General features: G+C 39.9%; 6 protein-coding genes across 8 annotated transcripts; 2 read left to right on the top strand and 4 right to left on the bottom strand.

Annotated features, from left to right (window-relative positions):
• The first annotated feature begins 1,778 nt into the window (after positions 1–1,778).
• On the top strand, positions 1,779–6,108 carry LOC116200066 (probable alkaline/neutral invertase D). 2 transcript variants are annotated; one of them, XM_031530737.1, is made up of 5 exons: positions 1,779–2,251; positions 2,851–3,318; positions 3,666–4,097; positions 4,447–5,005; positions 5,587–6,108. In XM_031530737.1, the coding sequence occupies exons 2-5, from the start codon at positions 2,926–2,928 to the stop codon at positions 5,880–5,882; spliced, it is 1,680 nt and encodes a 559-aa protein (XP_031386597.1). In that variant the 5' UTR covers positions 1,779–2,251; positions 2,851–2,925; the 3' UTR covers positions 5,883–6,108. The 2 variants fall into 2 exon arrangements, with proteins under 2 accessions (XP_031386597.1, XP_031386596.1); XM_031530736.1 differs by having other exon boundaries at positions 1,780–2,205.
• LOC116200069 (protein RADIALIS-like 4) lies at positions 6,048–9,248 on the bottom strand. 2 transcript variants are annotated; one of them, XM_031530741.1, is made up of 3 exons: positions 9,075–9,248; positions 7,398–7,695; positions 6,048–6,350 (listed from the first exon to the last, which is right to left on the bottom strand). In XM_031530741.1, exons 1-2 carry the CDS (start codon positions 9,125–9,127, stop codon positions 7,443–7,445), a joined length of 306 nt encoding a protein of 101 aa, XP_031386601.1. In that variant the 5' UTR covers positions 9,128–9,248; the 3' UTR covers positions 6,048–6,350; positions 7,398–7,442. The 2 variants fall into 2 exon arrangements, with proteins under 2 accessions (XP_031386601.1, XP_031386602.1); XM_031530742.1 differs by having other exon boundaries at positions 7,398–9,218.
• Positions 9,249–9,367: 119 nt separating this feature from the next.
• Positions 9,368–11,070, bottom strand: LOC116200070. The gene is made up of 2 exons (XM_031530743.1): positions 10,810–11,070; positions 9,368–9,820 (listed from the first exon to the last, which is right to left on the bottom strand). The coding sequence occupies exons 1-2, from the start codon at positions 10,880–10,882 to the stop codon at positions 9,591–9,593; spliced, it is 303 nt and encodes a 100-aa protein (XP_031386603.1). The 5' UTR covers positions 10,883–11,070; the 3' UTR covers positions 9,368–9,590.
• A 653-nt stretch (positions 11,071–11,723) lies between these two features.
• LOC116200067 (NAD(P)H-quinone oxidoreductase subunit T, chloroplastic) lies at positions 11,724–13,230 on the top strand. Its single transcript, XM_031530738.1, has 2 exons — positions 11,724–12,438; positions 12,674–13,230. Exons 1-2 carry the CDS (start codon positions 11,978–11,980, stop codon positions 13,095–13,097), a joined length of 885 nt encoding a protein of 294 aa, XP_031386598.1. The 5' UTR covers positions 11,724–11,977; the 3' UTR covers positions 13,098–13,230.
• On the bottom strand, positions 13,174–14,517 carry LOC116200068 (V-type proton ATPase subunit G3). Its single transcript, XM_031530740.1, has 4 exons — positions 14,443–14,517; positions 14,010–14,113; positions 13,701–13,801; positions 13,174–13,542 (listed from the first exon to the last, which is right to left on the bottom strand). The coding sequence occupies exons 2-4, from the start codon at positions 14,095–14,097 to the stop codon at positions 13,405–13,407; spliced, it is 327 nt and encodes a 108-aa protein (XP_031386600.1). The 5' UTR covers positions 14,098–14,113; positions 14,443–14,517; the 3' UTR covers positions 13,174–13,404.
• A 949-nt stretch (positions 14,518–15,466) lies between these two features.
• LOC116199730 (FT-interacting protein 3-like) lies at positions 15,467–19,203 on the bottom strand. The gene is made up of 2 exons (XM_031530200.1): positions 18,997–19,203; positions 15,467–18,890 (listed from the first exon to the last, which is right to left on the bottom strand). Exon 2 carries the CDS (start codon positions 18,873–18,875, stop codon positions 15,699–15,701), a length of 3,177 nt encoding a protein of 1,058 aa, XP_031386060.1. The 5' UTR covers positions 18,876–18,890; positions 18,997–19,203; the 3' UTR covers positions 15,467–15,698.
• Between the last annotated feature and the right edge of the window lie 7,462 nt (positions 19,204–26,665).

Genomic DNA, 26,665 nt, shown 5'->3' with positions numbered 1-26,665 from the left:
TAAAACCATCACGTTGTCATAGTCATACTCAAGTGAAAATTAGTCTCAGACAGTATACTAATATAACCTTGTTTTTCATCGAAAAAGATAAGGATATTTCTAATGCCACAAATTTTAAAAAAAAGCTACTTAAATTAGTGACAAATTGAGATAGACTTTTCACTAATATGGGTTGATGTTAGGTAATTCGGCACTCGTTTCATTTAAGTAAAATTTTATATTCGAGTCTTGTGATTAAAATTCACAATCAGGTGAGTTTTATCATTTAGTGGACTAACTCCGTTCATACCTAGATTTAATTGGATCTGCTAGACTTTCGAATATGAGATGGTGCACATCGGAAAAGTGTTGGTATAATTAAACATAAATTAAGAAAGAAAAAAGAAATTTTTTTTAAATAAAAAGAGAAGAGAGGATCCCTTGCAAGCCATCCTACTCTTCTTAAAAAAGGGATGGACCAGTTGTCATTGTTTAAGATAATTTTGAAAATTAATTTGTTAATAAATTTTGATTAGAAAATAAATGGAGAAGTATGTGCTGTTCGTCTAATCTGAAGGGCTGGGGACAGGGAAAAAGGAAGAGAAACTAAATTCATGCCCGCGCCTTACGGGGCCTTAAGAATTTATTTAATTTATGCTATTTTTAATTATTTTTATAGGGACCCAATAATATATGTTGGGGAAAAAAGAAAATCAGAAAAGAAATGGAAACTGAAAAACTGAAAGAAGCAATTTAGTAAAAAAAAAATATATATATATATATATATATATAAAAGAGCAAATTAACAATTTGGTCCTTGATGTTTAAAGTGGCCATCAATTTCGTCCTCAACCTTTCATTCCTGCCCCTCACATTACACTTCCATCCATCAATTTGACCTTCCATTAACGACGTTAATTAAGATATAAAAAAATTAATAATCAGAGCTCCCCCCTATAGATTTACATAAGAGAAGAAGGGAGAGGGGACTCCTCCACTGCTAGGATGGTGGTCGGCAGGGGGACCGACAATTTGCCCCCATACCTCTTTCCTCTGTATGTTTGCATATTATTTTAATTAGCAGCGGATTGACGGTAATAATTAAATTGATGGACGAAAGTACTATGTTAGGGGTGTTTTTTATGATAATAAAGAGGTGAGGACGAAATTAATAAACATTATAAACGTCAAGGACCGAATTGTTAGTTTATTTAAATTTAAAAAAAAAAAACCTGAAAGAAGCAGAAGAGAGGCAAAAGAATCCAAGTTGGCAGGGCAACTAGGATATTCCAACACTCACTTTCTTTTTTTAATCAATCGATCAATAAAAGCAAAATGTATATATCCAAAAGGAAAAGAAAAGAAAGTCCACGTTGCAATCCTTGATTCATCAGTTTGGCGCGCTTATGTCTAAGAAAATGAAAATTCTTGGAATTAAAGATTGAATATTCAATCAGGTCTAATATGAAACGTTATTCTCTTTATATGAATCGTCATTCTCCGAGTATGAAAATATTTCATACGAAATATCAGTCGATCGATTCGTATATGTGGCCAACTTATTGTTTTGTACGAAATGTTATTTTTCATGGACGAAATATTATTTCCAAGTACAAAAATATTTGATACGGGATGCAGCGGCTGAAGTACTCAAGAGTTTGCCGAGAAATGGGACATCCACGGTCTTCCCACCTTCCGTGAAGGAGAAAGCTTGGTTAGTAGGAAATCCATTAATCTTGTTGGGGTACTTCATATTGTTCATATTGATGGGGGTCTAGTTTTTGTGTAAATTTAATTCATTAGGCTTCCACGTCGTTCCAGAAAGAAGAAAAAAAGAAAATAAAATAAAAGAAAGTCAGAGAGACAAGGGACAGGCGATCTGGGCGTCGTTGTTGCCACGTCGGACACTGCCTTCTAAGTTCCCGCGCGCGCGCTGCGCTCAGGCTCAACCAATCGACCGGTTGTCGTCTCGTCGTCTCCTCTTTCCCTTTGCCTTCCTCCCTTATATAAACAGGCGCTTCAAACATTGTCCTCTTTTCTCTCTTCTATTTCCGGCTGTGAAGTCCTCTTATATACATACATATATATGTATGTATGTACAATTGTTTTTCTTCGCCGATCGACGGAACGGTGAGGTGAGGTGAGGTCTCGGATCGGAGGCTGCAGGTCGGAGGAGTAGGATCGATATTTCCGGTCTCTCATTTTCTCTGCCCATCCCCGTGTCAGGTGCTCTCCAGGTCCCGAGGGCCTGTCTGTCTTGTTAATCTCCAAGGTTTTTGCTTGCCTGCCTGCCTGCGTATTGCCTCTTCTTTTTGGCTTAATTTTCGCCTCCGGTCTCTAATCTGATCTAACCTAACCTAACCCGCTAGTTTCTTCTCCGGGGGCAATCAAATCAGCTACCCCTTTTTGGAGTGTTTTGTTTGATTCTAATAATATCATTATCACCTCAATCAATGTGGTTGGTTTGGTTTCTTTCTCTTGAGATGCGTGTTGCCTTTCTTTTTCTTTTCCTCAAGAGATGAAGCTCAAAAAATGTGATGTAATTACTTACTGATAACAATATCGTTTGTTGTGTACACCTTCCAAACTCCTTCTGCAATATAATCATCTCCTTATTCCTAGCGAGCTTGCTAAAAAGAAGAACCTCTGCATTTATTAATTATTCCGTTTGTTCATCGGGCAAATGATTCGTTATCTGCTTCGTTTCGATTGTAATGTTTTCTGTGCTATATACATTTTAGTTTAGACCTATGAAAATGCAGTTAGTCCTTCCTTTGTGGTGGCTCTTGAGCCAAATCTTGGTCATTGGATGCAACTCTGGTTTGATTTCGATTCTCATTAATTTGGTACATATTTGTTCACTGATGATAGAGCATACCATAAAAACCGCTGTCCGGTCAAACAACATCTATCTAAGAGGACAAAAAGCTGGCTAGCTAGCTTAGCATGGATAGCATTAGGGACTTTGGCCTTCGGAATGTGAGCTCACAGTGCTCCCTGTCCGAAATGGATGACAACGATCTCTCCCGCCTTCTCGACAAGCCACGGATCAACATTGACCGCAAGAGGTCATTCGATGAGAGGTCCTTCAGCGAGCTCTTTAATGGAATCCCCAGACAGCTGGCCCCTGAGAGCAACATTGACTGCTCGTACTCTTCCGGTGGAAGGTCGGGATTGGCCACACCAGCTTCCTCAGCCCGCAACTCGTTTGAGCCTCACCCGGTGGTTGTCGATGCCTGGGATTCTCTTAGACGCACCCTGGTGTATTTCAGGGGCCAACCTGTTGGTACAGTCGCTGCCTGTGACCATGCCTCCGAAGAAGTCTTGAATTACGATCAGGTAATTCATGCCAATGGACGATTTTAGGCTGCCATCACATAAAAGCGAATGCTGGGCTTACTGACTGATTACATCCCTACAAAAGGATTTTGTTTGAATCAAGACTGGAACTTTCCAGCAACTTAATGATTGAAAATTTTACGAATTATATTTAGATGTCACAATTTATTTTTCCGAAGGGAGGCCATGGGCTTAGTACAATGAAATGGAAGTAGATGTTACAATTTAAATTTGTGCTCTAAATTAATTAGGTGGCCTTGGAGATGATTTCTGAAGCTGTGGTCTAAGCTGCCCTTTGATTGCACTTGTGGTTTTGAATTTTGATCTGTTTTCTGGTTCGATTACAGGTTTTTGTACGGGATTTCGTGCCCAGTGCACTGGCTTTCTTAATGAATGGAGAGCCCGACATAGTTAAGAACTTCCTGCTTAAGACTTTGCACCTTCAAGGATGGGAAAAAAGAGTAGACCGGTTCAAGCTCGGGGAAGGTGTTATGCCCGCTAGTTTCAAAGTGCTACATGATCCCGCTAGGAAAACGGAGACTCTTGTTGCAGATTTTGGGGAAAGCGCTATAGGAAGGGTTGCTCCCGTAGACTCTGGGTTCTGGTGGATCATTTTACTTCGTGCATATACAAAGTCCACAGGAGATTTCTCCCTCGCGGAGACTCCGGATTGCCAGAGGGGTATCAGGCTTATATTGAATTTGTGTCTCTCGGAGGGCTTTGACACATTCCCAACTTTGCTTTGCGCTGACGGGTGCTGTATGATAGATCGAAGAATGGTATGCACTGCGTTTTCTTCTTCTTTTCCTTCTTTTATTAACATGACATTTATCGTTTGTTTCCTTCTACCTCTCTTATGTGGAAAGGATTTATCTGTTCCTAATAAGAGAACTGACTTGTCCATAGTATCTCAAAGCCAATAGAAGCTTGAGATCTATATATGCTCTTTGTTCGCTTGCTCATATATATTGCACTCTAAACTGGGTGTTAAGCTTTTGCTGACTTTTCTCGTAATATACATGGACAAAGAAAAGTGGATATTTCTTTTTCATCAGTTTTTCTTTTCCCCTCTCTATATGTCAGAGTACTTACCTCATGGAGTTCTGTTTTCCGATATTTGGTTCACAGGGAGTATATGGCTATCCCATTGAAATACAAGCACTCTTCTTTATGGCCCTAAGATGTGCACTGGCAATGTTAAAACCTGATGCAGAAGGAAAAGAATTCATTGAGAGGATAATTAAGCGGTTGCACGCCCTCAGTTACCACATGCGGACTTACTTCTGGCTTGACTTCCAACAACTAAACGTGATATACCGTTATAAGACTGAGGAATACTCTCACACAGCTGTAAATAAGTTCAACGTCATTCCTGATTCCATCCCGGAATGGGTTTTTGATTTTATGCCAACAGTTGGGGGTTACTTCATTGGCAACGTGAGTCCTGCAAGGATGGACTTTAGATGGTTCGCCTTGGGCAACTGCGTGGCCATTCTGTCTTCTCTTGCTACCCCAGAGCAGTCGATGGCTATCATGGATCTTATTGAAGCTCGCTGGGAGGAATTGGTCGGAGAAATGCCACTGAAAATCGCTTATCCTGCTTTGGAAAGTCATGAATGGAGAATCATGACGGGCTGTGATCCTAAGAACACCCGTTGGAGCTACCACAATGGGGGATCTTGGCCAGGTTTTTCTCCTTAAATTAATATCACCCTTTGCTTTCACCCTTCTCCCAGTCCCATCATCTGTTTTATATTGTGGTGAAGGGAACATGACATGAGCACGCGAAATAATCTGGGGAGACTAGCAATAATGGACTCTGAATCCTCTAAACTTTCGTTGTTAATAGAAGGAACCTTTAGTTAGTTAACCAAATTTACTGAAACTCTAGATGACAGATTCCTTAATTATGTGCATTGATCAATCGGCTTGATTCCTAGTTGAGGAAAGTCATCAGCAGTTGGGGGTGGTTACTATGATATGATGATGTAGATGCATCTATGGTTTTGAGTTGCCCCTCAACCTCAATCTTGACTGATTGGTTTCTTCGGTCTATGGCTCCGAGCTCCTTTTATTCAAAGTCCAATCTTCCAAAATTCCTACACCATTTCCTTTTTTTCCCCTAAAATTTTCATGTGAGGACTGTAAGAGAGACAAGTTCCACAGCTTTCTGTATAGCCGTCATGTTGCTTTGAGAAACATTAATCAGTCGATGCTTTTTATCACTTCTTTTGGCAACTGACGTGTCTGTCTTTGCTTGAAATGCAGTGCTTCTATGGTTGTTAACGGCTGCATGTATAAAGACGGGGCGGCCTCAAATTGCTAGGAAAGCGATTGATCTAGCGGAGACCCGATTGCTGAAGGACGGGTGGCCTGAGTACTATGACGGTAAACTCGGGAGGTTTATTGGCAAACAGGCGAGGAAGTATCAGACATGGTCGATTGCTGGATATTTGGTGGCAAAGATGATGCTAGAGGATCCTTCGCACTTGGGGATGATTTCCCTCGAAGAGGACAAGCAGCTGAAGCCGATGATTAGAAGATCATCTTCTTGGACTTGTTAGGTTGGAAGCCAAGCCGTAGAGAGGACAACCGAGAAAAGGAAAAAAAAGAAAAAAGAAAAACTGACAGCAGGGAGAAGATGCCACTCATTTTACTTTGATTGTTACAACGACGTTTCTTACTTTTTTTTTTTTTTGGCAATTTCCAAGGTTGGGAGGATTAGCTTAGAAGGACCAAATTTCTTCCATATATTCATTACCTTTATAATAAAGTACACACATACACATACTTTTGAGTGCAGACTGAACATTTATAAGCTTCATAACACATCAGACTAGCGAGCTTAATTAATTTAAGTGGTAATTAAACGTAAGACGCATAATGTGGATTCACTACCCACCCCCACATCCGGTTCTTTTATTTACAAGTACTAACTTTTTTTTTTTTTTAATCATCTTCTTAACGCGTCTTTTTGACTAGAAGAGATCCATTTGCTCGTCTCGCTTAAGCCTTTTGATAGTCAGCATCTCCTGCATACAACACAAGTGAGACAGAGGGCCATAAGAATATATGTATAAATGAGAAGTGCTAGTGCTTTGACCCCAAAAAAAAAAAAAAAGAAGTGCTGGTGCATTTCGGGACTAGTTGTACAATCCCGGAAAGGCAGCTTAAGGAGTTCCTTCCTACTGTATGTGAGTGTACTGATGCAAGCAACATGAAGTGATTTTTTTTTTTTTTTTTGTGTGAATTCTGATATTTGGAAGTCTAATTGTGTCACAACTAATCCAGTCAAGTCGGGTCAGTTCACTAAGGGGTAAAAATCTCTCAGCGTAAATTTTCTCCCACCATGAGAAAAGTTGAGGGGGCATATATAAAATATTTTTTTGCTGAATTTTTTTAATGGTAAGCAGCAGGCGATGGCAGCATTGCCCCCTTGCTAGGCAATATTTGGGCACTCATATTCAACTACGAACATATCAGACGATCTGATCAATCAGTGCAAGCACTGGTCCCGTTAGCGTAGCACCACCAAAGGCTATATAAAATATACTTGTATATATGTGCGTGTGTGTGTTTAGGGAATTCTTAATTTCGTAGGGAAGAAGTACAAGGAAGGAATATTTGTTTACTGAGCTTTGGGTGAAGGTGAGTTCTTCCATGAACCTCATAATCGTATCTATCTACCCAAAAATGAAATGAAATGAAAGATTTGGGACGATATGCTCCAGGAAACCTGGACTAGTTAATATAAAAGTTAACATTAAGAAATTATGCAGACTGTTTTCAATCTCTTATCAACTTTTTTTTTTTTTTTATTAATCCCTGAAGTATGAGTTCAAAGACTTTGTAAAACTTTCTGCACAAACAGTCCTTTCTTTCTGCTCAGCTGCAGCTTGCAATGTCCTTGAATCCTTGGGACGGGAACATTACGGCAAAAGATATAAGTGCTGGTATTCTCCTTATATTATGATAATGTAATGTGCTGCTCTGAAGCTTATATATCAGACAAGACAGTTTTGAAAAAGAAAAGGAAAAAGGGGAAAAAAGAAGAAGAAGTGGTTAGAGTCATTACTTACCATAAAGCAATCACAAAGATCGCTGGGGCTGCAGCATTTTTATCCCTACCATTCATCATCATTATCAGCAGCAGCATCATCGTCGCTGTCAGTCCCCTGGTAGTTGGGCAAAGGGACTTTGCCCGATTCGATCCTCTTCACATCCTTCACAAGGAGCTCGTAGTGCCTCTTCACTTCCTCGATAGTTTTACTACCCACAGCCTTGGCAATCCTGTGCCAACAGTCCGTGGTGTCCTTGTCATATCGAGCCAGTGCCTCTTCGAACTTCTTGTTCTCCAGTGGGGACCAAGTAGAGTCACTGTAAGAGGTACGAGAAGTAGAAGCCATATGACAAGAATTGACTCTATTCTATTGAACAACCTACCTAGTAGCCAAGAGGGAGAAACTTTGGCACTGAGCTGACAAAGAAATTGCCATGCCTTGCTCCCTTATATACTACTCTTAGTAAGAGTAGGAGTAGTAATAGAGGAAAGGGAGATGTTGGCCTGGTGGGGTCTGGTATACCTCAAGTTGCTGAATATTATTTTTACACAAGCTAGCTAGGCCTAGGGTTACCATCGAGATGTGCTCAATTAAGATCCTGCAGGTGCGAGCGAAGATCATGCTATATGTGCTAGATTGACAAGAAAAAAGCCACTTTTCTTCTTCCCAAATCAAATCAGATCAAAACTAAACTAAACTAAACTTACTCAAGAGGAGAATTCCAGGGAATTGTGATGAAGCCAATGCATGGACATGGATTGACCGATCTGATTCTGTCAAACAATACAAATTTGAAGTTTGTATTCCTAGCCAAACAAAAGGAGTAAGGATTTTGGGAGTTGCAGACTCTCACAGTACCTGTCAACTAAAAAAAAATTGGTTCATAGTTTTTATTAATTATAATAAGCAAGTGGATTTTGATTTTGTTGCGCATTTCATTTCACCATTAGATTTAGATGGGGTGTGGGGGTATTAGATCCCAAGTCGTCAGACGGTACAGACTTACCCATTAATAATATTTCAGATGCCTCAACAAATACCGAAAGGCAAAGCTTATGGCCTCTGCCTCTCATCTTTTTTCTTTTCTAGAAGAGCCATAACACACACACACACAAATTAAACTAAACTAAACTAAAGAGATTTGCAAACCATCTCTCTCTCTCTGTTTTTTTTTTTTTTTTGGAGGGGGTGGGGTGGGGGGCGTTTAGCCAAAACGATTATTCCCCCTTAGTTTTTGGGCAACTTGCTCACTTATTCCCCATTCATTCATTCATTCATTCTTAAAGATCAAAATACCATTATCCCCAGATAAAAACAATCCACTTTATTTTGATGCCACGGTAACATATCAGGGGAGAGAAAAAGAGAAAATATTTCCTGCTCTTTGGGTTGACGCACTCATCGTATCGCGCTAATCTTCCACAACAGATCCATCTAGCAAAAAGGAGAGAGATGCCTTCCAACAACACAGAAGACTTTGATTGGAAGAGCAGAGAATCAGCCAGTAACCCTCCCTCCCTGTGTCTCTGTATGTTGGACTTATTTGGATTCTCTCCTATCTATCGCGTTTGCTTTGAATAATAATAATAACTCACATGACATAATAATAATAATAATGATAATTTTCCTATTGTATTAAGAAAAAGTAGGGAAACAGGTCGTTTCAGAAGGCTCTAGTTAGTTACCCTTACTTACCAGAGTGAGCGAGCGAGCGAGCGAGCAAGGGAAAGGAAAGGAGCAATTTCCATGCTCCCACAATGAGATTGATGAATCTATCTATCTATCTATCTATCTATCTATATATAACCAACCACCCCTACGAAACGAAATAACCAAGTCTTAAGACTCAGCAAGTAGATGTGCTTGCTACACGTCACCGAAATGATCCAAACAGCCGCAACAACTCTTGATGCATGCCTGCCACTTGCAAGGACAGGTTCAACCTATGAAAACATACAGTAACCATTGGCAAGGTGCATGCCATGGAATTCAATCAAGCATCCAGTTGAATATTATTTATTAGCATCTGCAGAATAAATAGTCCCAAATGTTGTTCTCCGACTCTTCAAAAACAGAGAGAAACAGCTCAAAGAAGTAAACGTGACTAATTCAATATTGTCAATGAAAACAAAACAAGCGAGCGTCGCAGCTTCCACTCAAGGCATTGCAAAGTTTTTGACATTATTGCACCTCAATCACCGCACCAGTGCATCAGGCAGAAGCGGTCTTCTTCTGCTGGAAAACAACAGCATAGACAGGAACAGCAACGCCAATGCCAAAGGCAGTAAAAACAGCGAGCGACATCTTCAGCTTTTGATTTTTCATCCGATCCAAATTGTACATGTGCTTAGCATGAAGGTAGTATGGTTCGTCGTGGCCATGTCCATGTCCATGTCCGCCACCCATACTCTTCACACCAGTTGAGTGGATTCCTCTGCTCACTGTCAACTCAAGGAAGAGCACAAGAATCACTACTCATAGCTACCCAGTAATCCTCATAGATTCTAGACACGGGCTCATCTAGGAAGGAAATTGAAGTGATTGTACTCAATTATCATTCTTCATATCAAGGATCAATAATCAAGTTCAGGCGGCCCAACTACATGGATAACATTCATCACTTAGCATATGATATTGACAAACCAACTCAGAAAGTTCAAAGCTTTGTTATATATAGTAGATGTACTTCTTCTGGGTCCCAACACCGACTCAGTGATGTTATCAGGGTCGCAAAGGATAAAATCGCCAAGAAGAGTTGTGGAATGTGAGGTGATGCAATCTGGAATCACAGGACATGGAATGAACGAGTAAAATGGAATGTGAATTGGTATTCGCGTTGGCACTCAAGTGTCTTAATTGTGCAAGTGCTGAAGGTTTAAGCTGTGTCAGAACAGTAGCCAAAAAAATAAAATAAAAAAGCCTCGAGGGCAGCGGCAATCACTAGATACGATAGTTTCAGATGTGGTTGTGACTGTGGGAGTCCAAATTCAAAATCTGAAAACGGTTGCCCGAGTGTAGTCTAGCAGATGTGGAAGAAGTGCATTTTAAAAAAAAAAAAAAAAAAAAGTTTCCGAAAAGCCAATTACAGGGGAACATAATATCAAGCAGAGCAGTCCTCCCAGTCTTGCAATCATTATATCCAGTTCCACAGAAATGGAGTATCAAGCACTGCAAGCAGCAAGCAATTGGCGATACTCACTTCATTTTCGAGTAACAAATTAATTGCTCATTCGTCAAGTGATAGGAGACTTGATTAGACGAGAGTTGCTGGGCCGTATCCAACACAAGGAGCTCAGTAGATTGATTCACATGCGCATGCATCAGGGCAAAGGAGGTCGATCCAATAACAACAGGGGAGTTTCATTTCAATCGCGATCAAGCCGACATTTAGCTGAGAAACCCTAAACAGACAACCATGAGAAGAGATTACCTGATCTGGAAAGAAGGGGATCAGCGAAGGCAAGTAGTTTCGACGAGGACCTCAATCCGTTGTTCAACGCCATTGCAGTAACAGTAAAAGTAACAGACCCTCGATTCGTCGACTCTCGTCTAACAAATCCGCTATTCGCTCGCTAGCTAGTGGAGGAGGAGATGGAGAATGGAGAATGGAGAATGGAGAAATGGACGGAGAATGAACGGAGGTCAGCCTTGCACTGCGCAGCTCAGCACAAGCACAAGCACAACCGAACCGAGCAAATTGAGCTGTTGGGGGTAGGGGTTGTGGGGGCCACTGTGAGATGGGCTTGCTTGGGTCTCTCTAAGTTGGGCTCACTGATGGGCCATTTGATTGGGCTCTAACTAATAACAATGGTACCTTTCTCACTGCCCTTTCCTCGCCAAACTATATCAGTATATATAATATATATATATATATATTCTTGCAATAATATAATAAATAATATGATCGGATAACGAAATGGCCCCATTGGACATGCTCTTATATTCTTTTGTGCATGGCGATGCATGCATTGTTTTTTAAGTAAAACCATCGTGTGTGTTTCTTGTAATGGAACTATCAGTGCAGAGCATCCAGTTATTAGGTTTGTTATCTTCATATATCGAGGCGCATATGATCCTCATTTTTAGAAGGGGTTCATGTTTTGTGTCGTTGAATTAGGAAACTCACTCTTTGTGGAGCCCACACCCAACCCAATTCCTGCCTGGAGTGGGTCCAAAATTAAAACTGAACGATGATGAGGTCGCCTGGACTGGAGTAGGACTGGATTGGACTGTCATAGATATTTTTCCTTTGCCAACATATATTCATTAAAAAAAAAAAAAAGAAGAAGAAGCCAAATTCTAGCTCCACTTGTCGAGTGAAATCAAATGTCATCCTAAGCCACAAAAAATTGGGAGGTCAGCAATGCATTGCAATGAAAGTCCGGCTGTGGCATCATTGGCATTGGCAGTTCTCCTCTACTCAAAACCGAAAAGCTCAAAAACAGCCTGCATCTGCATGTGATGTAAATATTTACTAGTTAGTATAATAACAAGAAGCAGCAGCAGCAGCCACCACAGCCTAGCCATTCTCCATCAGCATCGGGTTGATTTCCTGCGTAACCAATACCGGAGCTGCAAAGCAGCGAATTATATATGCAATGGCTTCAGCAGCAGCTCCTCAAACTTCTTTCTATTCTCTCCTCACCAAGACTGCCCCCACTCGACAGGAAGATAGTCATAGGATACTGATACTTGTAGTGTCAGGACTAAGAGCCAGCAGCAGCCTCAGAATAGGAACAGCAGGAGGAGGAGGAGGTGGAGGAGGGTCAAGCATGAGGAGCCATCACCATCACACTAGACTCCTCCTGCCAGTGCTGGCGGTGGCATCGCAGCCACAGGGTGGAGGCCCCAGCAAGCGCCAGAGAGCAGCCCCAGGTGTCGATACCAGGATTCACTGGGACAACCCGGACGAAGGGTGGATTGGAGGAGGTTCTCGGCAAGACCAAGACCAAGACCAAGACCAGCAGCAGCACAAGTTCAGCCCCAAAGAGGAGCAGAAGAATCTCTTAGGCGAAGAGTTCGCTGACCTTCTCAACAATTCGTCCGATTCTCATTACCAGTTGAGAGTTTCTCTTGTGCTTTCTGTTTGCCTTAACTGCAAGAATTCATTCACGAAATCCTCTGCTCTACATCTGTGTGCGTGCATGCGTACGTATAGACTATGCTCTGATGAGCTTGGATTTCATTATTGGCAATACTAGCTGATCCTGCCAGCCCTTTCCAGTACACTGACTTGCTGATATGCTGTGTGTTTTGCTGACTACTGTTTTCTTGATGGGGTCATCGTTCGTTAGGTTCCTGGGAGTTTCAGTTGACTCCGATCTTGAAGAAATCAAAGCTGCTTACAGAAGGCTTTCGAAAGAGTACCACCCCGACACGACCTCACTCCCACTGAAAACAGCATCGGACAAGTTCCTGAAGCTGAGGGAGGTATATGACATCTTGAGCAACGAGGAAACCCGGAGGTTTTACGACTGGACGCTGGCCCAGGAGGCTGCCAGCCGCCAAGCGGAGAAGATGAGGATGAGACTGGAGGATCCATACGAGCAGGATCTGGAGAATTACAAACCAGTTCCTGACACGGTCGATCGACTTGGTGGGAGGAACATGGACCTGAGTGACCAAGCGATGAGTGCCCTCACGATTGACGTTTTCATCATACTCTTTGCGGTTTGTTGCATCATTTATGTCGTATTCTTCAAAGAACCATATTACTAGGCATCATGTGCATGAGGAAACTGTGGAACACCAAACTGTTTTCTTGATGAATTGTAGAACAGCAAACTCAGAAACATAAATATAGGAACACCAAACTCGGGAGTGCTTACTTTTACTCCATCGTCTTGTAAATCATAATTCACCAGACAGAGAAATGAAAAGGGGGGAACAGAAGAACTGATGGGAACAAGCGGGACTACATCAGAGGCAGGCTTTCGGCGCTGGGCTCCGGTCCTGCTTGGACCGTTATAGTGTCTGAAGGCTCAGGCTGATACTGAGTCAGTAATAGATAGATAAACTTGATCGATCAGGTTTTCACGGTCCTGACATACTTAATTACCATTTCCACTATATCTGGGGACACTCTAGAGGCTGATTCCTTCAGGTTCTTAATCCTCATTTCGGTCTCTTCTTCGAGTCTTTTCGCCCCAGAGCTCCCGCCCGTCTGTGAAGATACGTGTATTGATAAAGGTAATTTAAAACGGAAGTCCATGGGAAAGAAACCAAGACAGAGACATTTGATTAGCATCGTACTGGAACTATATTCTTGATGAGCTAAAATATTTGCCGGGATGGATATAGAACTAATTAAGTAAAGAATACCTCGGACAGATTCTTTTGATACTGAGTGTCCAGTTTGGACCGGTATAAGGCAACTTCCTTCTCAGCTTCTTCCTTAGCTTGCTTCAATCCTCCTATCTTCACTGGAGATTTAGAAAGACGAGAGGAACTGAGATAAGCATGGATCAGGAAAGCTATATGACCTGAACGTTCTTCCTCTAATATTATTTATTTCTATCTCAAAGTAAATCCACGACCAGGCATTGCCGGGGTTCAATTCGTGAATTGGAAAAGCAGGATCGTCAGGATCTTTTCTTTTCAGCGGAAGGAGGAGGAAAGTCAATGCATTACAGTTCCTTGCACTAGAAACAATGTGCTGGGCCTCTTGTTCAGCAGTTAATAGCATCTGAATCCCTCCCTGTCCTTTGATGGAATCCATGGCGCAGCTCTTATCCCTTCGTCAGAGAATTAAACAGAGGGCACTGGAATTAGATGATGTTAGGAGAAGTAATTCAAAAACAGGAGAGTGTTTTTAGTTAGTTATTTATTCGAGAAAATGAACGCAGTCTTCAGTTGCCACCACATAGTGTAACAGCAAACTCAAACAATAATACAGGTCACACTTTAACGATGTAGATGAGAAAGAACCTCTAAACCTGCTTGTGCATATATATGTGTGGGTGTTTGTGTGTGGATATACATATCAATAAAAAAAAAAAAAAAAAAGAATGTGGATCGAGGAGGTCCAAAAGATAAAAAAGATGTGGACGATAAATGCCTATACGTTACTGATTTGCAGAAAGTAAATGATGGCGTTCTTCTTCTTCCTTTTTACTTTTATCCTATCAAAGAGAATGGCAGGCATATGCCAGGGGAGCTTACGCATATATACACACACGCACGCACAGGGGGAGATCACAGGAGCGAGAGAGGAGAAGCATTCTTCCTGTTCCTGAAGATTTGGCCGGATGAGTTAACTAACTTTTAGGGGACAAATGTTGACAAATTCCTCCGTTACAAATTATAATTACAATTTCAAATAAGCGGTCTTCCTTCTGAGCACGGTTTCTTATACAGGTTGTTCTCCAATCCAAATATTTTGTGCCTTTGTTTTCCTTAAATTAATATGCATACATACATATATAGTTGATTTAAAGTCACGTCATTCTTCTAACATCACTACATATAGCCTTGCCTTCAGTTGATTGGACTTGGGACTTCCACACACCCAAAATAAACATTATTCCACATCCTCTTTTTGTTCTTACATCATCGGTAGGTCCTTCTTTCATTATATATCTTTATATACATAACAGAAAGGACATTTCTTATATATGTACTTCCAGCTAGCTAGCGTGCACCCTACTCTCTTTTGCTTGGAAATTATCAAATCTAAAGAATTGGGAGGGGACTAAATAATCATATCATCCCCAACCCAACCCCACCCCCAAGGACGCCTTGTGAACGTACATTATAGCATGCATAATATAGTTAAAATTCTCTCACTTACAAAATATATATATATATATATATATATATTTCTATATATTGCATGCATAATACTCGATACTGAATACTGTGTGCTTGAGGAGAGGACAGCCACAGATACAGCAGCAGCAGCAGCCACAGCACTCTTGTTCAGTTCACAGAATGAAAAGGGGACTTAATCCAAGTCGAGAAGATCAGAAGAAGAACAACTGCTTCTTCAATACCAGTATCAATACCAATATCAATATCAATAATAATGGAGGTTGAACAAGGAAATATACAGATGGGGCACATCACGTCATAGTCAGTCCCAACTCCAATCAAAGCAATATTGAAATTCTTATAAAAATTTCTTGCCCTTTTATTATCGTTGTGGCTTTATTCCTTCCTGACCTGAATATATAATGTCTTCATTTTCAGAAGTATCACAAGTCCGTAACTATGTTACATAATTCGTGGGAGATTTTATTTTTCATTTCCAACTCCCTCCCCCTCCCCCCCTTAAAAAAAAAAAAAAGAGGCTAATCCAACAATAAATAACGTCCATCTATCTCACAGAAGCGAATCCGACTTGGAAGGCAATCTCTTGAAGAAATTGACAGGCACGGAAGGCAGCTTTCTCCTGAACCGGGGATGCCTCAGCCAGTAGAGCCCCAGCAGCACAGCCACGACTTGAGGAGGAGTTATGTAGATCAAAACCGCCAATATCAGCGAGAATATGATGAATATTGCAGTTGCCCTCGGGTCCCTCCAGCTCAGTATCGCCTGCGTTCTTTCCCCTTGTGTTGCTAAATCCCCGATCACTGTCTGAACTCTCCCTGCCACACTCCGGAGACGATCATACCTCATCCTCACTATATCGGTCGGCCGAGTCGTGGGGAACGTGTCAAACTCCTCGTCCAGCTCATCAGGGTGAGCAAACTCTGCCTGAGAAAGTCGAGCATCCATGTGCGGCGGGTGCCTCTGTCTGAACCGGTAATTCCATATCCCAATCATGAAGAGGTAGAGGAAGATAGTCGGGAGGATCAGCTCAGGGTAGCAAACAAGTATCAAGAAAAGGATATGAACGAGACAGGTCGTGACGGGGTTCTTCCACTGGCAGATGCCGTCGAGCCACCTGCAGACCGCAGTCGCCCCAGAAAGGACGGACATGATTCGGTGGAAATTGGCCTTGCTCCTCCTCAGACTGAACATGTGATGATCCACGTCCAGCATGTACTCCACGACCTCTCGCCTCAGCGGCGGCTCTGCTCGGGTCAGTCTCGCGGCCACGATCTGCATCGCCTGGTGGCGGAGCCAATCAATGTACCTGACCGGAATGGGATGTATGTAATGCATCTTCGGAAGCAATGGCCTCCCGTATCGCGCCACCATGTTTACCCAAGCCGTACAGGTGAATCGCAATGCTAACTGGAGCTCCCCGTTCTTCTTTAAGCCCGAACTTTGGAGGACGAGGAGAGGGTAGTAGTGGGTGTAGACTCGGTGAATTTCAAGAGTAGACAGGCGGATTCTCACTTTCCCGATCCTCTGATCCCTGGCATCGTCTTTGCCGTTGATGTGGCAGTTGTCGAACACCCCAACGGTTATCACAGTACATGGATCGAACACTTCCCAGGTGTATTGCTCGTTCCACCGAGGAGTTAAGGTGTCGAGGAGAGTTCGCGTCCGGACCCATTTGTTCCCATACTTGGCCACGCAGTAGGCATCAGTTGTCCTGCCTTCCTTGCTCTTCATTGGCAGCAGATTCCGAGCACTCAATATCCCGAGTTCGAGAATCCCAATGCTCGCCTTCCTCAGGTGCTTGGACGAGGGCTGGAGATCGCTGCTTAAATGAGTGGACTCATCGAGGACATGGTACCCCACATCCAGCCACAACCGCAGGCATATCTTGCTCGCGAATTTTACTTCCTTCTTCTTCTTCTCCTCGTCCTCGGCCAGGAATGTAGGCCTGTGAAGGTTGAACCACCGGGGATCGGGGAGCTTAGCGGTCTCGACCCTATGGGGGACGTCCCTGACAGGAATGAGCAACCTTCCTAAGGGCTCATCTTTCCCAGGTCCAACTCTGTCCTCGACAGAGACAATTATGGAATCCTCGAACGGCTCAGGTGCGACAAACATGAGCTCGTCATTCCATATAGGATTGGTGGTCTTGATCTGGGAAGGTCGGCTGACCCTGCCCTGATTCCCCAGCTGGACCTTTACGTACGCGTCGGGAGCACGGCCTCTCTCGTGGGGGATCAGATCCTGAGCTTCAATGACGTGCACTCGGAGGTAATAGAGCTTCGGTGAGAAGTAGACCTTGGATCGGGTATTTGACAGGTTAGCGTGCGTGACGGTGTGGGCGTCAGAGTGCCAAGCCGTGGGGAAAGACTCGTCAGCCTGAGTCCCCATCCAAACGGCAAGCATGATTTCCCCTTTCATAGTGGTGGTACTCTCCCCCTTCTTATTCTTCAACTTATACCACTGAGGAGCCAAGGGGCTATCGGGCGGGACTCGGAGAGGCACCTCAGTTATATCGAAGGTGACCTTCCCCACGAAATCATCCAGCCCGATGTCCTTGTCCTTGACAGTCACTTCAAGGAAGTTGGACTGCAGCTTCTCCTTGGAGAAGGCGAATATCTGATTCCACACCGGGTTCTGGTTCTTCTCCAGGTGCTTGGTGATCCCCTTGTAATTCCCAACCTTCACTTCCACATAAGGGTCGAGACTGCCAGAGACATCCATGTTGGGGAGATCTTTGGCCTTGACCACACTCACGTAGAGGAAGTGCATCTGCTCGACGAGATCATAAGTGCTGGTGGTCTTGTCCCCGCCCCGGTACCGGAGATGGGCTGCCACGGGGGGCCTAGTCTCAACCACAGAGAATTCAGGGTTCTGGGTAAGCTTGGGGGCTTGCATGCGGACGACGCTGGTGGGGCCAGGGCCTGCCTTCATGAAATGGGCATCGAGTCCGGGTGGTGCTGAGAAGGGAGGAGGGGGTGCAGGGGAAGGGCTGGGTCGGCCGGTGCCTCCACTGCTGTTAGTTCCAATGGAGTGGAAGGTCCTGCGGGCAGCGTCCTTTTCCTGCTTTGTAATTTCCTCCTTGGTATTGTTCTTCTTATTACTATTATTATAATTATCACTAGTAGTATATTGATCATCATCAGCATGAGCGTGGATATGGCCGCGGCCTTCATTTACAAGCTTATCATGATTGAAATCCATATCTTGCAGAATAGTAGGAGTAGTAGTGGCGGCGGCGGCGGCATCAGCATCAGCAGTATTAGCATTTTGGGGGGGAGGACGAAAATTAGGGAAGGAGCTGGGCCCATATTCATCGTACTCATGAGGGACATTGAGGAGGTAGATTTTGAGGGATATATCGCCCCGGATGTGGGAGAAGAGGCCACGCTTGTCGAGAGGGTACCTCTGAACCGAAGCTTCGGAGTCGGAGAAGGGGACAGAGTGACCGGAGATCCTAACGCGGCCGAGGAAGTTCTTGTGGTGGCCGTGGTTGCGGTCGTTGTAGACGACGACGTCGATGATGCGGTGGTGGAGGTCCGTGGGGCCGCCGTTGACGTTGAAGAAGAGCTTCTGGTTCCACTGGGGGTTGAGGTCTCGGGGCTTGGTGTGGGTGCGCTGGCGCTGGCCGTCGAACTCAACCTCGACGTAGGGACTGGCAGAGCCCTGTCCATCTTTGGGCATGAGATCGCTTGCATCTACAACTTCCACTACCAGCTTTGTCGTCATCGATCACGATCACGCCTGTTTTAATCAGTAACATTAGCTTTTTATCATCAATCAATCAAGAAGGAGAAGGAGAAGGAGGAGGAAGAAGAAGAAGAAGAAGAAGAAAGGAAGAGGCCCGAACCCAGGGAAAGAGAGGTAAAGAAAAGAAGGGTAGAGAGGAGGTCTGATCCTGCACTGTAGAAAGAATAGGGGGAGTGGGGTGTGGGTGTGGGTGTGGAGGAGATTGATCAGAGAAAACAGAACAAGAAGAGGTGAGGAGAGTATGCAAGGACAACAGAAGAGGAGAGAGAACAACAGGAGGTCAACAACAACAACAACAACAAAAGACAGAAGAAAAAAGAAATGAAGCTAACAGTAACAGCAGTGGAAGGGGCGAGAGAGAGAGAGAGAGAGGGGGGGAAGGTGGTTGAAAAAATATGAGTATTGTTTCATCACTTTAAATAAGTAATAATTAATTAAAATGTTTATAAATTAGATTCCGTGAGTTTATTGTTTTGTTAATTTTTTTAATTTCAGGCTGGGGTGTTGCATAATTGTCTGATTAGGCAAAGGCAAGGCAAATAAGTATTTAATTAGTTAAAAATTAAAATAAAATAGTATAGAAAAGATGAGTGTTAAAAGCATCATTAAGTAAAAATTAATTTAATTTATTAAATTAAATTTTATACTTAATAAAATAAGTGTTTCTTTTACTCAATTATTATTAAATAATTTAAATTTTCATATCTCATTTGTTTTTCTACCTCTCATTTATTTTTTAATGTAATTGTCTCGTAATTGGTATTTTAAACACTTTTTTTTTTCTTTTGAGTAAGATTTTAAATCCTTCCCTTTCATCATTACATAAATCCCATTTGATCCACACATCTATGGTGGTGTGTAACTTTCCACCAAATATTTGGTATATTGTCTTGAGAGACCACAAGATTCACAGTACTTATTTGTTTTATATTTTTCTTAACTTTTGTTTGGAACTATCAAATAAGGTTTTTTATTGGTAGACTTTGGCGAAAGCCATTCGGAAAGGAACAACACGACACCAAAAACTCTCACTTTACTTTCAATTTCAGAAATATAATTGTGCGTAAGAGAGAGGATTTGATAGCTTGTTTTCATTTTCTTAGATATACGAATATAATTATTATTTGGATAAATTCATGTCTGCTCTCTTATTAACTTTAAACTCTCACATTACAAACCTTAAACCCTATAAAACAAATTCAAACCACTCAAACTAAATGATATAATCTGCAGTGCAGATTAATAACATCATACAGGAAATTACTGAGGCACCCCCCCGCCTTCCAAGTAATCTTCGATGCTGCACTTAGAGTAATCTTGCCCATAACTGAGTACTTGATATGCATAAGGGTCTTTTCCCAAAATAATAATAATAATATCATATCATAGAATGAAAGAGAGAGGAATGTCCTCCTTTTCAGCACACAACAAAACAAAAGTAAAAAAACAAAGGGATCCTTCTATACTGCATACGTGGCACACAAAACAATCTTTGCAAATTTATCACCGTCAACGAAGATATTATGAATGAATATTTACGTCATATGTCACATAATCTTACTGTACTCTCAAATATATTTCTTACTTTAAAAATTATCCCAAAGAGATTATGATTTATATTTTGTTATAAATCTATTACGCCGTCAATTTATCTTCAAGGAAATATAAGTAGGTTTCAAACCTATTAATTTTAATTTTTTTTAAATCTATTATAGGCAAAGGACCACGGTGATAAGAATGAACTCGCTTATATTCTACGTCAGTAACACCGTTAAATGTTGATTAAGAAATTAATGTCAGAATATATTTGAAACTATATTTAAACCATAAACTTTTCTAAGCAATTTTTAAATCATTGATAAATTTAATAAACGAATGCTACCACGAGATTTTGCGTAATAACCCTTATTATGAATAGTATTATATACGTCATCTTGGTTAAAACTAAAAAGATAATTATATTGTTTCCCCCAAAGAGGATATTATATTGTCAGCGGAAGAACATGAATCAATGGGTGCTCAGCTCCTTCTAAGATAATAATTTTCTTTTTTTGATCTTCTGTTACTAAATCCTTATTATATAAAAATAATCCTAATCATAATCCAAGAGAAAGGGACAAAACATATATATACTGTAACAAATATATGTTTACTTAGCAAAAAAAAAAAACAACAAGAAGAAGGAAGAAACAAATATATGTTTACTTCGGTGAGATGGGATTAGAATGCGCTTTGCTTTGCAATTTCAAATTTCTGGAAGTAGAGGGGCCTCGTGAAAGTTTAGTTAGAGTAAGTAATAGTTCCTTCCTTATTTTAGGCCTTCTGGTCTCTCATCATCCATCTTTTTCCTTCCTTCCTTCCTTCCCTCATGTTGATATTTATTTGAGTATATTGCTACTATAAGAATTAACGCATTGTGAACATTCACATTTTAATATTGTGTTTGATTTCAAAGTAAGATTTTAAAATATATTTTGATTTTGGAAAAGAGTGATATAAATGGGATCCACCATTTGACTTTATATGAGTTATTTTGTTTTGTTATGAAAAAAGAGTGATATAAATGCAGCACACCATTTGATTTTGTATAAATTATTTTATTTTGTTGTTGATATAATTAAATTAAGGTAGAATTTTAAAATTTTACTATGAAACCAAACGAGCCATTAAAGTATTCTATTGGAGTCTATGTACGTAACATATATTAACAAAGAGAAGAGTCTTTCAATCAAAATGAAGGGTGATCTAATGATAATAATCTCCGGTCACTTTCCTTTTTTTTTTTTTCATTAAGCATCCGAAGTTGTTATTTATCTAAGAGAAGAGTACTGACCGTTAAATTAACTGGATTATTTTCCTCCTTTAACTAATGGCAATTGTTTTGTTATATACATGTACATACATACATATATATATATATATATCTACACTCTTATACAAAGGCAAAACTTTCCTTTTTTTGGTGTCAATTTTTTTAAGTGATAAAAGAACCACATAAGTCTAGTAAAAAAAAAGTTAAATAAAGAGATACATAAGTCCCATTAGTAAGGATCGAATCTAAAATTTCTTGATTCTGAATTACGCCTTGTGTCACTGTATCAAAACACATTCATCTTTCTGATGTTACAATACACATGATACATTCTCTCTAATTAATTACAACCACTATGTTTTGAATAATTTAATAATTTTGTGAAATAATTTTTACATTCACTTATTCACTTTCCTTTTCACCTCTCGCCCTCCTTTTTTTTTTCGTCCTTATTTGCCTTTTTTCCCTAATCATTTCTCCTTTTTTTTTTTAAAATCCGTGGATAGCGCAGGTGCGTCTGTCATATATGCATGTACCCGTGATATACATTAATTTGATACATGAATATAAGGGTGATATTATCTTCATGTCAAAGGGGCATAGGGCCGCCGGCAACTTTAGTACAATTTTGAAAAGAAAATTTACTTCATTTAAATTGTGAATAATAAGGAGTCAGTTTCTTTTTTTTTTTTTGGAAAGGATATATTTTATTAATCAGCAAACATAATATACATTAATTGATCATATGATATTGTCGACGTCTTACCCAATCACGACGCTGTCAAAGTTTATCCTAGCCATGACACTGTCGGTGTTTGTCCTGACCATAGAACTACTAGGTATATTACAACACCAACAAGGAAAACTAACCGCACATCATGCAGAAACCAATCACAACCACATACTATCGTGCAAATAAGACCCGATAACAGATCTTCTAAGACTAACCAAGCACATATACAATCTGAACAACTGAGGAGCTCCTCTAAACGGATATTGTGAGAAAAATAGAATCGAATATGACCACGACATCGAACTAAATCGGTAAATCGTCGACGATGAACGTTCGAGAGGTCAAAATTTTTAACTTGATGATGGTCATAAGGAACCCGTTGTCGATAAGTCTTTGGGACAAAAAGGGCAGCATATTTTATGATTCTCCCATTTGTTTTTTTCCCCCCGAAGCGGATATAAAGCAAAAGAAAAGATAAGGGAAAGAAGTGAAGATAGAGATAGATATAGGCCTCCCAAGATCCCAAAAGTCGTGTCTTCTTTATTCTCATTTTGTAATATGAATACATTTGTATATGTATATTATTCCATCACTTTGTTATACATATATATATATATATATCTGAGGAGAATATGGAAATGGCATATCATATATATCAACATGAGTGCTTTTTCTGGGATATTCAACAGGATCGTCTTTTAGCCTTTTTTCTTTATAGCCTCATCCCAGTCCATGGAATGGAATATTGAATTTCCCCTTTTTTGTTTTTTCTTTTACCGTCAATTATTCTTTTACCGACAATATACGCGTGTATGTGTATGTGTATGTATATATATGTATATGTATATGTATATCCCCGACCCTTTGAATCGTCGACGACTGGGAGATAGCGGCAGCAGCGGCGGCGCCACCTCCTGATCGTCACCTGACCACTGTCCACTCCCTGTATGCCCCTTAACCGGTGACAGCGTGGCAGGCCTCCACCCTGATTTGACCAACTTTTCTCCTATTTTACGTTGTGATTTCTCACCTATGACTATTTTACTTCTTTTCAGCGACAGCATTCCCGCTCAGCACATTGATATTGCGCCACTAGTCTGAATGGTCTTACCTCCCGCCTGCTCAAACCGGCTTTTTGTGGCTTTGTCTTTTTTATTGGTTTTGGACAGGTCTCGGCTTCCCTAACGGTGATCGCTGGTTTGAATCGATCAAAGAAGACCTCACAGCTTTGGCTATGACTATCTTGGAATTGGTCTATTTAGGGTTATGTCGATTGGTTTTCTATCTAATGGTTGTGATATGTGATTGGATTTTACACTCGGATATCGACACAATACACTATACCTAATCTACTTTGTTGTGGTATCCATAAGGAGTAGGATTTCATCATGGATTAAGGAGAAGGATGCTCTCTTTTCCCAATTTTCATTGGGGTCCATAATAAAATGCAATTAGCAAGTTGAAATCGAAATTAACAATTTCATAATAGCAAATGATGATTATATCTATTTTTTTCAGAGTGATTTTCACTTATTTCCTTTGTCATTTGCTCGGTAGATAAACCGTCTATTCTTGTCTCATAATATCCAATTGGTCATTCTCTCCATGTATCCCTTTTTGTGGTGGATTTTAATGGATTCATTTGACCTTTCAAGGGGAAAAAAATCCTCACCTCCATTCTAGTTGTAGCTCCCTCTCTCTTCATTTGATACGTTGTTGGCCATTTCAATTAGCATCTACAATGGATTCTCTCGCTAATTAAGGTAGTGCATCCTAGCAAGCTACCAACAGCTATCGATAGATTTGGTATCCGAAAAATAGATTAATATATCAGGATATAAACAAAAAATTAAAAAAAAAATGGCAAACGAAGTATAAAATATATTTCAAACGTACTGCAAGACTGAGAACAAAAGAAGAAAGTAACGAGCAAATGTAACATCCTTCCTTATACATGATTATAATGTTTATATTGCAGCGGCAAATTTTCTGGTGGATAAAGAATGCATTGATTATTAGTTTGTTGGGTCCAATAATTGTTTCTTGTCTTGTGGACGAAGATGCGATTGTGAGCAATCTCTCTTCAAATGTTTGCTTGATCTTCGAATTCCACCTATATATATATATATATGTATATTATTTATTTATATTATATATTATAATATATATATATATATATATCAGTAACTCTATTGCCCCCGCCAATGTCATGTTTTGCTTTATCATTATTTATTATTTAGTTGTTAGATGAATCAATACGGAGGAATTATCCACACACTTTATTCAGCAGCATGCATATGCATCAACATCAATATCAATATCAATATGTAAAAAAATTAGATTTCTGGTAGAAAAACTTGATGTCGTTAACCTGAAATTAATGATTTGCTCAACATGGTAACAAATTATGAAATATGTAAAAAGAAATTACAAATTTTATTTTTATAACAAAGTGTTTCCTTTATAAAATATTTTATATTTTATGTTCAATTTTCCCTAAATTTATTTGATGGTAAAATGGGCACCTGCCATATTGGGAACCCAGGTCTCAAGCGCAAGAATACAAGAATTCATTATTAAATTATAATATCCAACATAATTTTTTGCGGAAATCCGTTGAAAAGTCATTCCAATGAGTTTTTTTTTTTTTTGAGGGAATGATTTTCCTTCAAAATATTTGTTTGGAATCCGTGGAAAATCTTCATCGATTTCTGGGGTTTCACCTCCAATAAGCATAACTCTTGTACAAGGTGTGCGTTTAGTAGGTGACAGAAATTAAGATGTAATAGAATAAGGAGGGAATAAAAATCAGCAGGGTTGAAATTGGATTCAATTTTTTCGTTTGGTTAGCTTCGGCGGGCCCATGGCTTGCCCGGTCTGGAGCTCTAGAGCCATGGGTTGTGCGAGCGCTGGGCAAGGCTCGCTAATGAGTAGTTTGTCTTATTAGGAAAAAAAAATAAAAATTCTTTGTTTTATGATGATGATAATAACAATGATAATAATCATCATCATTAATAAAAAAAATTTGTCTTGCTATTTTATTATTAACTTAGGCAAAAATTAGAAAATGCATGAATTTAATTCATAAAAAGGAAAATATATTTATTTTTATATTTTCATATAAATTTTTTCATTCCATTTTGATTAATTCATTAAAATATAGCCACTACGTTTTACATGTATATATATTTTTATTTTAAGAGAAAATTTCTTTTTAAAATTTAATATAATCTTGACTCGCTGAGTTTCAACTAATTAGTTACACAAATAACAAAAATAAGAATTCAATATAAAATAAATAATTAGAGTGCGCGTTTTTCTCTATCGTTACTATTTTAACATAAAAATCAAGACTTTTGAATTCTAATAGAGCATTCTATCCATTTTAACAATGAATTACGTCAAATAACAAAAATGATAATTCAATTCAAATTGTAATTTTGGGAAAATAAAATATTACAATAGCAATTTACAATTGAACAACGCACACTGATACCATATTGCGAACATGGCTTTAATACCAAAATGTGAACAAAAAATAAATAAATAAGTAAATTAATTGTATACATCATATCATGTATAGCCATTTTGTAAATTTAGTGTCCCGTTGCAATTACAAAGTGCTTAAAAGGCCAATGATATTCTTTAATTAAACAAATATATATTAGAGCATCGTTGAGGGTAAAACCCTTGCCCTATATTCAGAGATGAAATCACCATTGAGAGAGAAACACTCAAAACCAAAGCACTGCACTTTTTTGCTCAATTTTCAGTTTTATGGATTTTTTGTTTGAACTTCTAGATAGAAAGAATTTCTTCATTTATTTGCTAATAAAATTTACATTTTGTTTATATCTATATTACTTGGGTGACGAAATATGGCATCAGAGCCATGTTCACAAAAATTTTGGGGAGCATGTAATGGATATTGTAAGATATTTTACTTTCAATATGCAAGATAGTGTGATAATTGCAGTAAATAAGAATAAATTTAGGTGCTTTGAAAGTGTTTTATTAGATAGTTGTGGTATCATAAGTAAGTCCCTGGGAGAGGCAGTGAGACCGTTGGTCAATGGCGACCGCACAACACCTAAAGGCACTTAAAATTAAACTTACTTTCTTCAATTTACCCAAGATCTTGTAAAAAGAAATTAAGATGTTTGCATTATTTAAAAAACTCTCTCGTTGAAAATCTAGTGCTAGTTCAGATACTAGTAGTATTTA

Source organism: Punica granatum, chromosome 3 (assembly GCF_007655135.1).
Source record: "Punica granatum isolate Tunisia-2019 chromosome 3, ASM765513v2, whole genome shotgun sequence".
Lineage (NCBI taxonomy): Eukaryota > Viridiplantae > Streptophyta > Magnoliopsida > Myrtales > Lythraceae > Punica > Punica granatum.
The sequence above is the reverse complement of the archived record's forward strand: the minus strand, read 5'-3'. Positions and strand labels throughout refer to the sequence as shown.

Bases quoted from the DNA above. Each gene is read 5' to 3' on its own strand.
- LOC116200066 (XM_031530737.1), top strand. From the start codon at position 2,926: ATGGATAGCATTAGGGACTTTGGCCTTCGGAATGTGAGCTCACAGTGC. The intron at 4,098-4,446 runs GTATGCACTGCG...TTTGGTTCACAG, and splicing joins GTATGATAGATCGAAGAATG to GGAGTATATGGCTATCCCAT. The intron at 5,006-5,586 runs GTTTTTCTCCTT...CTTGAAATGCAG, and splicing joins CAATGGGGGATCTTGGCCAG to TGCTTCTATGGTTGTTAACG.
- LOC116200069 (XM_031530741.1), bottom strand. From the start codon at position 9,127: ATGGAAATTGCTCCTTTCCTTTCCCTTGCTCGCTCGCTCGCTCGCTCA. The intron at 7,696-9,074 runs GTAAGTAAGGGT...TACCTCTTACAG, and splicing joins TCGCTCGCTCGCTCACTCTG to TGACTCTACTTGGTCCCCAC.
- LOC116200070 (XM_031530743.1), bottom strand. From the start codon at position 10,882: ATGGCGTTGAACAACGGATTGAGGTCCTCGTCGAAACTACTTGCCTTC. The intron at 9,821-10,809 runs GTAATCTCTTCT...TTGAGTTGACAG, and splicing joins TCCCCTTCTTTCCAGATCAG to TGAGCAGAGGAATCCACTCA.
- LOC116200067 (XM_031530738.1), top strand. From the start codon at position 11,978: ATGGCTTCAGCAGCAGCTCCTCAAACTTCTTTCTATTCTCTCCTCACC. The intron at 12,439-12,673 runs GTTGAGAGTTTC...ATCGTTCGTTAG, and splicing joins TCGTCCGATTCTCATTACCA to GTTCCTGGGAGTTTCAGTTG.
- LOC116200068 (XM_031530740.1), bottom strand. From the start codon at position 14,097: ATGGATTCCATCAAAGGACAGGGAGGGATTCAGATGCTATTAACTGCT. The intron at 13,802-14,009 runs GTAATGCATTGA...CTAAATCTCCAG, and splicing joins TGTTTCTAGTGCAAGGAACT to TGAAGATAGGAGGATTGAAG. The intron at 13,543-13,700 runs GTATTCTTTACT...GTATCTTCACAG, and splicing joins ATCAAAAGAATCTGTCCGAG to ACGGGCGGGAGCTCTGGGGC.
- LOC116199730 (XM_031530200.1), bottom strand. From the start codon at position 18,875: ATGACGACAAAGCTGGTAGTGGAAGTTGTAGATGCAAGCGATCTCATG.